Below are 12,401 nucleotides of genomic sequence, written 5' to 3'. Positions count from 1 at the left end.
CATCCCCATTCTAGGAGAGCAGCAGGAGCAGCAGCAAGATGGAAAGTGCATTGGTTCCAAAATGAAATTCAGGGAGGAGTAGCTGTTCATCACAGGTGTAAGCAAGTGATCCCTAAGCTACCGTAGGACATCCCCAGTGTGTAGCAGTGATAATGGCCTGCAACACCTAGGTGTTTGGGAACTAACAGCCACAGTGACAGTAACCTGTGAGTAACTGTGTTTGGGTATGTCTATCTAGCAAAAAAACCCCAAAAAACAAAAAAAAAACATGGCAAGGACTCTCAGGGCTGGGTCAACTGCCATGGGCTTGCGCTCAGGAGCTAAATATAGTAGTGTAGACATTTGTGCTGGAGCTGGAGCCTGGGCCCACCTGAGCAGGAACATCTATACTGTTATTTTTAGCCCTGTAGCGTGAGCCTGAATCAGTTCACCTGAGCTCTGAGACTCACTGTTGTAGGGTTTTTTAGGCTGTGGAGCCATACCCCTAGCTGCATTGTGTTAATGCCCTTTCTGTTAATGGAGTTAACCCTGCTGCTGGGTTAATGGAGCAATCCAGGCTGAGATTCCTCAATCAGCAGCATAGCTTAGTTTGTGCTGAATCAGCCCCAGGTGGATTCCACAGCTAGCAAGTGGTGTAATCCCTGATACTGAAGATCTCCTTTAAGAAGGGCACCCATGAGATTAACCTCCGCTCAGAAACACAGTCCGCAGAAAGACCTGTTTCTTCAAACTCTATAATCAGGGGTGTGGTTCTATGAAACACCTAACTCGTAGGCATCTAGCAAATCACTGGAACAATAGTGGGAGCCACAAAGCCTGAGTTAGGCCCCTAAGCTCCCTATACAATGAATGAGGGAGAGGTATGTGCTTAAGAATGGGATCCATAAAAGCCTGCACGCTAGGCAGAGAGCCATGTAAAGTAGTCAGTGGGTGATACCAGCAAGAGGGGTGTGTCCTAATCCCTACCACCCACCCACATCATGGAGATAGGCATCTAAATCCAGGCTGCAGGCACCTATTTCTGCTTGCAGTCCATAGCCAGGACCCGCTGCCTGGAGTCAGGTGGTGTAGGCTTCTCAGCCATTTCTTTTGAGGAGGTGGTGACAGTGGTGGTCTTTCTTACAACCTTTAGCACAGTGGTTTGGGTACTCACCCGGGACATGGGAGATCCATGTTCAATTCCCCCCTCTCTGCCTGATTGGTAGAAGGGTTTGGAACAGGGGTTGCCCATCTCTCAGGCAAGTACCCTAGCCACTGAACTGGAGAGTGTTCCTCACGTGCTAGGGCCAATTAATATATTTTTTTAATGAAAGGAGAATGACTTCAACAAGAGAGACCCACATCAGAATATCCTGTAGCCCACCTGAGAGGTGGGGAAATCCCTGTTCAAAACCCTTCTCATTGGACAGTGCGGGAACTGAACTGGGGTCTCCCACATCCAAGGTGAGTAACCTAACCACTGGATGTAAGGGAGGCCCCCTTGTGGTGTTCGGCATGCTCTGAGTACACCTACTGGATTGGGCCCTGGTGGAGATAGGCGTGGGAATGCCTGTCTTCCCCTGGTTTGAGGATTTTGCAGGGGCTTAGGCATGAGAGAGGCATCTGGACCCCTGCCGGATGCAGCAGTGCACATTCCCAGAGGGGCCTAAGGAATTTTTACAGTGGAAATGTAGGTGCCAAGTGAGTTTAGGCACATATAGAGTTGGGTGACAGCTGAGCGGGGATTTTGTGGATCATAGTGTTATCTAAATCTGCACTTTAGGTGCCTAAATCCCTTTGTGGATCTAGGCCAAGGTACCCACTTCAAACAACCCAGGAAGCCTTCTCAAGGGGAGCCTCCAACCTTAGAATCCAGTTATGACAAATTTTACAGGGAAACAGTCACTCAGAACAAAGAGGAGCGGCAGCCAAAAAGAGAACAAGGACAAGCTGCAGAAATTAGTCATTGTGTGAGCCAAATGTCTGCTAGGCTAGGACAACTGACCTATTGCAGATATTCCCAAATGATCAGATGGGGTCAAAAATGTTTCATGGAAACATGCTGCATGGCTGAAGGAAGGAACTGATGAACCAAGAAGTGGGATGGGAGAGTGTGAACTTGTGCTGAAGCTGGAGTAATGTGTGCAAGATTTGGCAGCAGATTAGGTCCAGTAGCTGAGTACAAAATGTTCCTCTGGGCTTGGGGGAAAGAAGGGAGAGGGGATGAGACTAATCTGACTGTATCAGATTATTCAAGCTGCATGTCTATCTGAAGCAGTCTTCTGCAACGCAGCAAAGTGAGCCCTGGGGACACTTTCTGAAATCCCTCCCCACTAGCCACTGCACTTTTGCTATGCAATCAGAACTTCTGTTCATGATGCCAGGGCATCTCCCCTTGATACTTTATGTTATGGAGCTTGACATAAGGTCAAGCCATGGACTCAGAATGCAACTCTTCCAACAGCAGGAATCACATGGGAGCCCCCAATATCTGAATGAGGGAGATGGCCACTCCTTCTGTCCTGGATCTGTTACTGTGGTGCTGATATTCTACATGGACTGCTGCTGCTGTGCTGAATGAACAGTATGGAAGTCCTGTGAATGCTCCAGTCGGCTTCCCGTCAGAGACTGATCACATCACAGTCAAAGTGTTCCCAGCCTCTATCAACACAGGAAACAGGAGCTCCAAAGCGGCACCTTAATCCGTCTCCTGTATGAGTGGGCCTTGCTCTGTGGTTTCGCTCCTTATGGCTAGGAAAGGTACCCCTTCAGATGGGCAGTGAGCTCCCTATTCTGTGGTGGTGCAGCAAACGTCATTCAAAATCACCGAAGCCTACCACTGTACCACCTAGTCCCAAAGGTTAATCAGCAGGGGTTATTGCTGTACCACTCAGTCACAGGCACTACAATATCATCTCTAAGTCTACCACATAATCCCAGGACACTATGTGTATATGATAATTAATTTACACAAATTAATACATACTGTATTGGAACTCAATGTTAATGAGGGCTTCACCATGAGCCGCTTTCTCTTGAAGTAGATTCAACCCATCAGAGTGCCAAGATAAAGTGATGCTCACAGAGGTAAATAATCACCTCCCCTTGTCTTTCACACTAATGCCCCTTCCCCTAACTTCCCCTTCATTACCTGGGATGTGCTTTGCCCATCCAATGATCACCACCAGTTCCCTGTCTGCTAAGTCACAGAGGGTTGTCAGCGCTTTGATGTCACTCTCCGGCATAGTGGGGTCAGGCATGGCATAAATCTTCTCTGGCTCTGCCACCAGCAAGTGGGAGACTATCTTAGTCACTGCAAATGTCAAAGGAGAAGTTACTACTGTACCTTTCAGGAGATGGTGTGTATGTAGCAGCTTTCAGACAACACTTAGCAGGATACACAACTGATAGGAGTTCTCGTACCATACAGCCTGCAATTTGGGATCTCAGAAATGTGTTTTGTTCACAGCAGGAGGGAGATTGCACTGTAGTTAGAGTAGAGTTTTCAAACTTCTTCGCTGCATATCCCTTTCCAAATAATATAGTCTACCAGGTACCCCCATGTGAGATAGGATAATAATAGACCTATGATTAGATTGCCAAGTCTTCCTAAATAAAATGCATTGTCCGCAATTAGCGGACTTTTCTCATGAATCCTCTGATAGAGCCTGTGTACCTCTATGGGTATGTGTATGCCAGTTTGAAAAACACTGATGTAGAGGTTGGAAACTAGAATCTGTGATTCTTCAGTACTGAGCCAACACCTGTAGAAGTCTGAAAAAAGCAGGAGCCCATTTTAAGACATGGCTCAGTTATTCTAGGTAGATCCCATAGGGATATGACAGGGTGAAAGAAGCCTAAGATGAATGTGATGGACAAACAACTGATGGGATTTTGAGAAGTTCAGAAAACAACTTAGTGACATGGTAGAGAGAGATCAGGGTGTGGGGTTGATTTAGTGGATCTTGGGTGCAGGGAAGACCAGAGCATCACTGAAGTTATACAGTTAGTCTCTCTCTCTGAGAAAACTCGGACTGATGATCCAAAGAATTCCATCATCAACGGGCCACAACCTCAGATGACACTATTCCACCCACACACTATACTCATTGGAAAAAAAATGAATATCTGACAATGGTGATTTGTAATGGAAACAGAAGGGGACAACAACCACACAACATTATTTGTGCATCCATGGCACCAATAGAAAAAGAAGCTGTGCTGGCCTTAAGGAAAACAATAGGAAGCTTGTACATACATGGCTTTTTGGCTGGAGGAGGGATCTGTAAGCTCAGATAAGTACTGCTTTCAGAGTCCAGTCTTCTCTTGTACTTCTGGCGTCCTCCGCGGACTCGATCCAGACGAACCCCTGTGGTTAAGAGAGGAAAGAAACTCGTGATCCCCTAGCAGTGTCATAGTGAATCCTGGAATTTCACTGCTACAGCTTTGTAAGAGAGGAGGCCTGGATATTCTTCCTTACCCAGCAGAACTTCCCTGACCAGGCCACCTGGCCTGTCCACTGAATCCAGCCCAGCTGTCCCAACAATGCCAGCTGTCCAAACAATGCCAGCTGGGCAACCTCCTGCTCTGACAACATCACTGGGATAGTTACCTCTCCTGAAAACATTAATGAAGACAAAACCCAACCCACCTCAACTCTTGAATCATCGTCTGTTCGGTAGATAAATTGAGGGCTTCAGATTTCAGTGCCCTCTGGATGATCATGTTTTTAAAAAGTAAGTCTCAGAAATGTCAATCAAACCTGCGCTTATGAAAAAAACCCTTTAGATTGTTCTTAAAAATGAAAAGTTAAATGTTCTGTGACCTTTCACTGTCTATATTTGAGGAAAGCTGCCCATAACAAATAGATTATGAAATATGAATAGAACCAAGATCTGTCGAGCAAGGCAACCCATAATGAAAGTAGAGCTAAATATAAACAGAAACAAGACGTTGCAACCTCTACCACAGTAAGGCAATGATAAAACTGAACTAGGGAGACAGCGAAGATTTGTAGCAACAATACCTCAAATACAATGAGTTAAACAGCAAACAAAGCATCAAATACAACACCAAAATCACTATACCTATACAAACAGCAACAGCAGTATCAAGCATCGATACAAGAACAGCAGCTGAACTTCTACATCAGTACTAGACTTGAGCGAATGGTGGAAAAATAAGACCATGAATAGTTGTCCAGATTATTAAATAAATTCCTTTCTTGTTGGATCCTTGGTCCTTTGTGTTCAATTTCTATGAAATTGGGGGAATTGAATTTTACATGGACAAACAGCTATTGAAAGTCAATTGTGAGTATACATGGAAATTGAATTTAAAATTTGCAAATGCAAGTATCCACACCTGTAATATTTGTGTGCTGATTTCATCCAGAGTACAGAAACAACACCATGCGACTTATCTGACCAATCATAATAAGTAACAAATACTTGGTGATCAATCCATACAGTAAAAAATAAAAATGAGAAAGTGATAGATGAATAAATTTTGAACAACACCTACCTTTGAGGAAACTGCAGTCTGCTCACAGACATAGAATCCCATTTTACAGCAGAAAGAGACTTAATCTGACAAGTAAATTATTCATTTCAGATCAGCACTTTGTTCACTAATCAATACCAACAACACTGGAGGAACTATATGAAATCAGTACCAGAAGCAATGATACTCCTAACCAATACGAGCAGTCATACCCTGTTACTAACCCTACCATCACTTACTGTGGATGTCTGTATGCACCAGTACCAATACTATTAGCAGTACAAATACATCGACAACATCAAACTCCAAAAACATTCTCCTACAGCAACACATATAGGGCTACCAATGGTTGTTGGCAAAGCCCAACATCAGCACCCACGTAAGGGCTATGGTGTAGTTTTTAAGCGACAGGCCTAAGTAGTGAGTGGTGGAGAGCCACACTGCCGCACAGTGACACCTTTGGTACTGATGTAGTAGCATAGTTGTTGGCAAGGCTTCTGTTGACAATGGTGCTGTTAGTGCTGTGTGGCAGGGGTGCTTAGTTCTTGGTATTGCTATTGGTGCTGGTGTTTGTAGGCATATTACGGCCCTTGGGGCTGCACAACGAGCTTCCTCTTCATGAAGCACAGCTCTCCAGTGCTGCTTCTTGCACATGAGCATGGACGTGGGTAGATAGGTAAATTCAATCAGTGCCATCCAATATGATGGAACAGATTTGATTCCCCTGGTGTGCCATCCCTCTCCAGGAGCCAGCATTGTAGTAGGAGGAGCCATAGACCCACCTTGCTCCCTTTCAGAGTCCTGCTCCCATGTGGACAGAAGCAGAAACGACCAGTCCTTGAAATCCCCAGAGCAAAAGAATTGCTATTGTGAGTTGCCCTTGCATAGCCCAGCAAGCAGGAAAGAGAGGGGTAGAGCATGAGACGTGGATATCAGGGAGTAGAGGGAACATGGCTGAGTTAGGCTCTGCTACACTTGGTTCTCCACTGGCATCGGACCTTGCCCTAGTGGTATAAGTTAAAGCTGTCTCCCTGAAGATGAAGCTGGGCTGCTAAGAATCAGGATGAGATCAGCTCCATGTCAGCCCCTCTCTGCACCAGGCCCCGCACAGTAGAGAATAAAGCCCTAAAACTATAGTTTAAGCCATCAGTCTGGGCCCTGGAACTATTCATTTGAACTGAGATGTTAGGCCTCTCTTTCCATGGCCTTCCCCTTCATATTGTCATTTACATGAGTGCAGAGGGGCACAAAGTATGTGTCCCACACAATCACTCTGAGTTGGCAGCATTTTACACCCACTTTGCACAGGTGCAAATGATGACACAAGGGCCCTGATGATGTCTGAGCTGTACCTGGATATAGCGGGGAATGGTGGCTGCATAGAGTAGGGTAAAAGACTGATCTTCAGCCACCTGGCCTCAGCAGAAGTTAGAACCACACAGGGCTTACTCTAACTTCCACTACTGATGTAAAGGCCAATGCCTGTAGATGCACAGATATGGTACGGCTCTGCTCCACCACACGCCTGCTGTCCACATCACTCCCCACAAACGGCCAGATATACCCCTTCCCTCCTTGTGCATGGGGTGTTGGAGCTGACTGATGTGAGAGGTGGCAGAGCTTTCAACCAGCAGAGAGTTCACTGTTACTGCTTTTTTTTAAGGCCACTCTGTATCATTTACACGGTGCAAACTTATTTGGCATGAAGAGGCCTTTGCGGACTGGAGAATCTTACCCAAAGTGCAAGACAGGAGCCAATCAGCCGCAATGAGTTCAAATAGTTTTTTTTTCCTGTGAGTAAAGTCAGGGTATTCAGGGGCTCAGGTACCAGTGCTGAGCAGGGGGAGGGAGGTTAGATGGCTTGACAGACAGATATGTCAGAAGAAAGCCCAGGAAGTGAAATGTGTGGAGTCAGAGCATACTGAGTGAGTTTGCTGCAACTGGCACATTTTCTAAGCTGGTCACTGATCCAATGAAGAGACCCACTGAACTCACAGAAAGTCGATGGGACCTGGCTTCCATATTACAGGGGCACCTTGGAAAATTTTACCCAGTGTTTCTTATTACCCTTCTCAGCACCAAGGAGCCTGGCTGGACAGCTCCTTCTCTGATTTCCCATCAAGTTCCAGGGAGAGAAGAGAAAAAGAAAACAGCAGAATTTGGAGCCTAGGGAGCCTTTAGAGAGACCCAGAAAGACCCTGGGACCTGTGTGAGTACAAATCTGGAGTCCTGTATTAGCCAGGAGACCCCAAGACTGGCTTCTATCCTTTGACTTCTCCATTGAGATAAATGTGTTCGGATTTCAAAAGACAGAAACCCCATGAGGCCTCCATTGCATGCTGTGCTGAATGAGCAGTGCCTCAAGTCGGTCAGTGAGAAAATGTGCCTCCCCGGGAAGTGCTGAGTCAGCAGCAGAATGGGGAAAAGGCTGTGAAAGTGACAAATATCACGAATATGACGGAATTGCCTGGCCCAAGCAGGGCTTTCTGAATGAACCACAGCTTCCCATTTCCCCTCACTAGAAGCTTGCAGCTCCTGTTTCTTCTGTGTGCTGATGGGCAGATATGATATTAGAGGGTGGAATCACCTATCCGCTTAGTAGAGGAAGCTGGGAACCAATCTGTAATTCCCCAGAGTGCACTCTCTGCACATTTTGATGAAGCGAAAGGAAAAAAAGCCTGGGGAGGGAGTCACTTTACTTTTACCAAGGAGACATGCAGACAGGCACATCGTCCCCAGCATTTGGCTGGTGGAATGGCTGCACAGGTTGCAGAGGTATTAGGGATCCTCAATCAGATTATAGGGACACAAAGGACTTAAGTGCATTAAAAGAGATAAGAGAGAGACAAGGAGATTTACCCTCCATCCCTCCTTCCTTGGCTGAGTGGATATAGGCCTGTTCCTCCAAGGACTTTGGCTTGTTAATTTTGAACGAGACTGTATTTTCCTCCTGTTCCCCATCCAGTGTGACACTCCTTGAGGCAAACGCTTTAAATAAGGTCACAACCATTGTTCTGCCTCAGCAGCACAAGCATTAGCCTTAAAGAGACAGTGCGTAGACTGACCCACATGCGAAACGTCTCATCCATTTTCCAATCGCTAATCGGAGCGATTTGTAGGTGTGACAAGCAACTAAATGCATGTCAATCCATTTGTTATGTGTCTTATTATTGATCCTGGGAACAGTGTGCAAGATACTGGAGAGACAAGTAACAAGAGAAGTACTCTGCCCCAAAGAGCTTACAGTCTTAACAGTCCCATACAGACACAAAGGCAGCTCAGCTGATAACAAGAACACTTACTTTTCTCTTGAACTTTTCACTTCCCTGGGTTTTGTTACTTTTCTGTTTGGTTTGTTGATTGTCTGATTTTGTTATTGCCTCTTACAAGGAAGCGGGGAGGGTGTTAAAATGGATTTCCACGAGAGATGTGAAAAAAGACTGGACGTGCGGTGGGTGGGGTAAGAAAAGCACTGCCAAGCCCGGAGCAGCATGGGTGCAGTCATAGAGAGGCAGTGTCAAGTCCAAAGCAGGATGGGTGCGGCTAGAGAGGCAGTGCCAGGCCTGGAGCAGCCAGATGAGGTAAGAATGGGAGAAAGAAACAAAAAGGGAGACAAATTGTGAGCCTGAGTAGAACAAGGAGGGTAAAGGAAGCAAACAGAGATGAGATGAAAGGCGCAGACGAGCCAGGACACCAGGATGTGCAGGGCCTGGAAACATACAGATGGATGTCAATCCGAAATCACATGGTGGTTAAATATTCTGCTTAATTCCTTTGAGGTTGAATTGCAGGGTGTGACACCTGGTATGAAAATACTTGTGGGAGGCAGCCAAGCCTTTAGTGGACACACCTATGCATGATTTGCTGCCTTCAACCCATCCCAGGATGGGAGCAAGGGAAACTTGTGGCAAACCTCCAGCTGCTCTATGACTTTCCAACTCATTTCACACAGGGACCACCACAGTCCAGTTCCCAGCAGGACAGATGTACCCATCATAAAATCACCACCACTACTTGGCATTCACTGGCCCCCATGTTGGCAGCTTCAGCAGAGAGGCACAGACAGAATGGGCTTTAGAATTCCTTCCTCACACCTAGAGGGAGTCCCTCCTCATCAGGTGTGAGGCACACTGGCATGGGAAAGTTTGGGGGGAAGCCTGCTTTTTCTATTCCAGTTTTAGGGCAGGGGCTCCTTCTGACATGGATGCTTTCTGTGCTGAAAATGTAAACAATCCCACAGATCTACTTGTGCAGTAACAAAGGGAATGGCACACTCCAGTCCTATTGCCTCTGAAGGGAACACCTGTGTTAGCCCTTACACGTATACGAGACTCCCTTCTGACCAGCGTCTGCCATGTTTGTCTGGCTTTCTTTGATTTGAGGTGTATGTTATTAGTTCCTCTGCCTGCTCTATCCCAAAGGGGGTCCCAGGATGAAGGAAGGTGGAGGCCCTGGACTTGTGTGTTTGCCTGGTCCTTTTCAACCCATCATTCTGCCCTGGTTAGGGCTGTCAGTTTTCTAACCATCCTGTTGGTGCCACTCGTGTTCCAGGAGCTCATGTGAAAAGGTCTGTGCCAGTGCCAAGCCTCTGCAGTGCAAGAGCCAATCTGCTGATCTGTTCAAGCTCCCTGCAGTTCTCTGCTGTGCGCCCTCAGAGAGACATCGCCTGACAAATTCAGGATCAGATGTCCCCTCGCTGACTTGATAATATCAGGCTTTGGGGGTTTTTTCTTAATGGAAGTAAAATAATTCCAGCGTTTTTTTAGAAGCTGGACCCCCTGCCTAGTCCGTCGGAAGTAAAAATAGCCAAGTGAGCAGAGGCAGCAGCCCAGGAAATCAGGTTTAGTGTCTCTTTTATATTCCGGGGACTAAAAATACTCTTCAAAGCTCTGTGTGAAGCTGAGCCTTGGCCAGTGGGAAAGGCAGCCGAGGCCCAATATCAGCTGTCACGTCGAATTACTAGCCTCACATCACTTTCTATAGAGTCCTATCACATGCTCCAGAACTGATAGTAGCAGAGCGATCTATCCCAGCCCAAAGGGCTCACAGCAGAATTTTGCCAAGTGGCTTTGATGGGATGATTGGTACCCAGACTGAAAAGAACATAATTAAATGGAGCACTAAGAGAAATGCATAGGCCAGGGAGTGATGCCCTAGTGTTGGCACCACCCGCACGGCTGTTCCCTGGATACAGAGGCTAGAACCTGCTTTCACAGGCTGACTGGAATCGGGTACAGCTTCTACTCCAGTGCACCACTACCACTGGTATTCGTACAATGCCATAGCTCTGAGCCCCCCTCCTGGAGGTAGGTACCTACGCCAAATCAGCAGCTTAGGTACCCCATACCCTAGCAGCCAAAAATATCTCTTGCTTTCTCTGTCTCCTGCTCACACTCAATACTTTTCTCATGCTCACCCTGCATTTGCGTGTACCCCCAGCTGTCCCACCCCCTATTGGTGGCCTGCATCTGGCCCTCCTGATGTGGTGACTGGCAGGTGACAGGTGTTAGGCACACGCTGTACATGCCCATGGGATCAGACCCTGCTGGCAAGACAGGCATTCCCCTGAGTTTGAGAATCTAGGTATGGGGCCACTGTGGCTTTGGCTTGAGTTAAGGCTCCAAGTAGCTCGCTAGCCACTGAGATGGATTCAGCAGTTAGGCAAATGTTGACTGGTTGAAGCTTAGGCGCCTGGGGACTCAGATGCCTACGGGTTTGGCAGCAGCTTTGAAAATGTCAGTGGCAGCTAATGGTGGACTTAGGCACTAAAGTACCTTTAAGGATCGGGGCCTTAGACACTTTGAAAGTAAATAGGCTGCCGAGTGTCTGTCACTTTTGAAAATGGGACCTAGTAGGCACTTTTGAAAATTTTATCCAAGGGCCTTTAACTGGCTCAGAAGAGCAGGTATCTAGCATAATCCTACCCCTGCTTGGAGCGCAATCTTGCTTTCATAAAACGGTTTTAGTTGGCTAACAACATGGAGCCATATGGGTCTGGACATCTCTGCAGAGCTGGGACCTTCACCAGCATGTCAGATGTCTCCTTTCCCAATGTCCATTTTGTCGAAGTACTGAATAGAATCCCCCCGATGTGGGAAAAGCAGATGGGGGGAGAGTTAGATCTATTAAGCTCTCCAAAGTCCCCTAAAATAAATGCCACTTGCAGAGTGCCTGGTACAGACATGAAGCTCTTTTTCTGAAACAAGAGCTATATACCACTAATGGAAGCAGGACACCAGGTTTGCTGGTGCAATGGTCCAATTCACTATGGCAGCAGACTAGATACCAAACTAGACAGCTCAATGATACACACACAGTGGGGGAAACCGGACCAGGTAACCTAATAGTCTGTTCAGGTATGCCAAGAAGCAGGAGATTAGACTAGCTAGGCCAATGGTCTGATCTGTTATGGCAGGAAGTTGACATATCAGACCAGATGGACCAATGGTGTGGCTCCCGTATATAAATTCCATATTCCTACAAAGTAGGTACTCAGGGTGTGGGTGACACAGACCTCAAAGTGTTACTGCCCCTGGCTCCTGCTCTAAAGGGCATGGAGTTTGTTTGTCTGTTTTTAAGCACAGGGCTATTTTAGAGAAAGAAAAATTGTTTTTCATTCTCTTTCTTCATTTGGATGCTTAGAAAAGTGATATTTCTGGCATGAGCTAGAGGCAGAAAACTCTATAAATACAAAACCATTAAATCCCTGCAGCAGCAACCTGATCAGGGCTGCCTTTTAATTTCCTGACATGAGCTGGCCACTAACCCAATTACCCAGAATTCCCAGAGGAGTCCTCATCCTTCCCACGAAGCACCGAGACAGCCCAAGCATATTGCATGGATTCCAGCTGAGCTTTCACTGAAATCAAATATCATTTAGGAAACACATGGTCTGAAAACAAGGATAGGGGCAGGAGGTG

At 46.6% G+C, this 12,401-nt stretch overlaps 1 protein-coding gene across 1 annotated transcript in view; it reads right to left on the bottom strand.

Moving 5' to 3' along the window:
• The window catches only part of ESRRB (estrogen related receptor beta), a 237,324-nt gene that overhangs the window by 28,316 nt on the left and 196,607 nt on the right, over window positions 1–12,401 (bottom strand). The window contains exons 7-8 of the mRNA XM_043516231.1: window positions 4,238–4,348; window positions 3,131–3,292 (exon numbers count right to left, since the gene is read on the bottom strand). Coding sequence (XP_043372166.1) covers window positions 3,131–3,292; window positions 4,238–4,348 — 273 coding nt within the window. The remainder of the gene's footprint in view (window positions 1–3,130; window positions 3,293–4,237; window positions 4,349–12,401) is intronic.

Source organism: Dermochelys coriacea, chromosome 6, assembly GCF_009764565.3.
Source record: "Dermochelys coriacea isolate rDerCor1 chromosome 6, rDerCor1.pri.v4, whole genome shotgun sequence".
In the NCBI taxonomy this organism is placed as follows: Eukaryota; Metazoa; Chordata; order Testudines; family Dermochelyidae; genus Dermochelys; species Dermochelys coriacea.
This window is presented reverse-complemented; position numbering and strand designations above follow the sequence as displayed.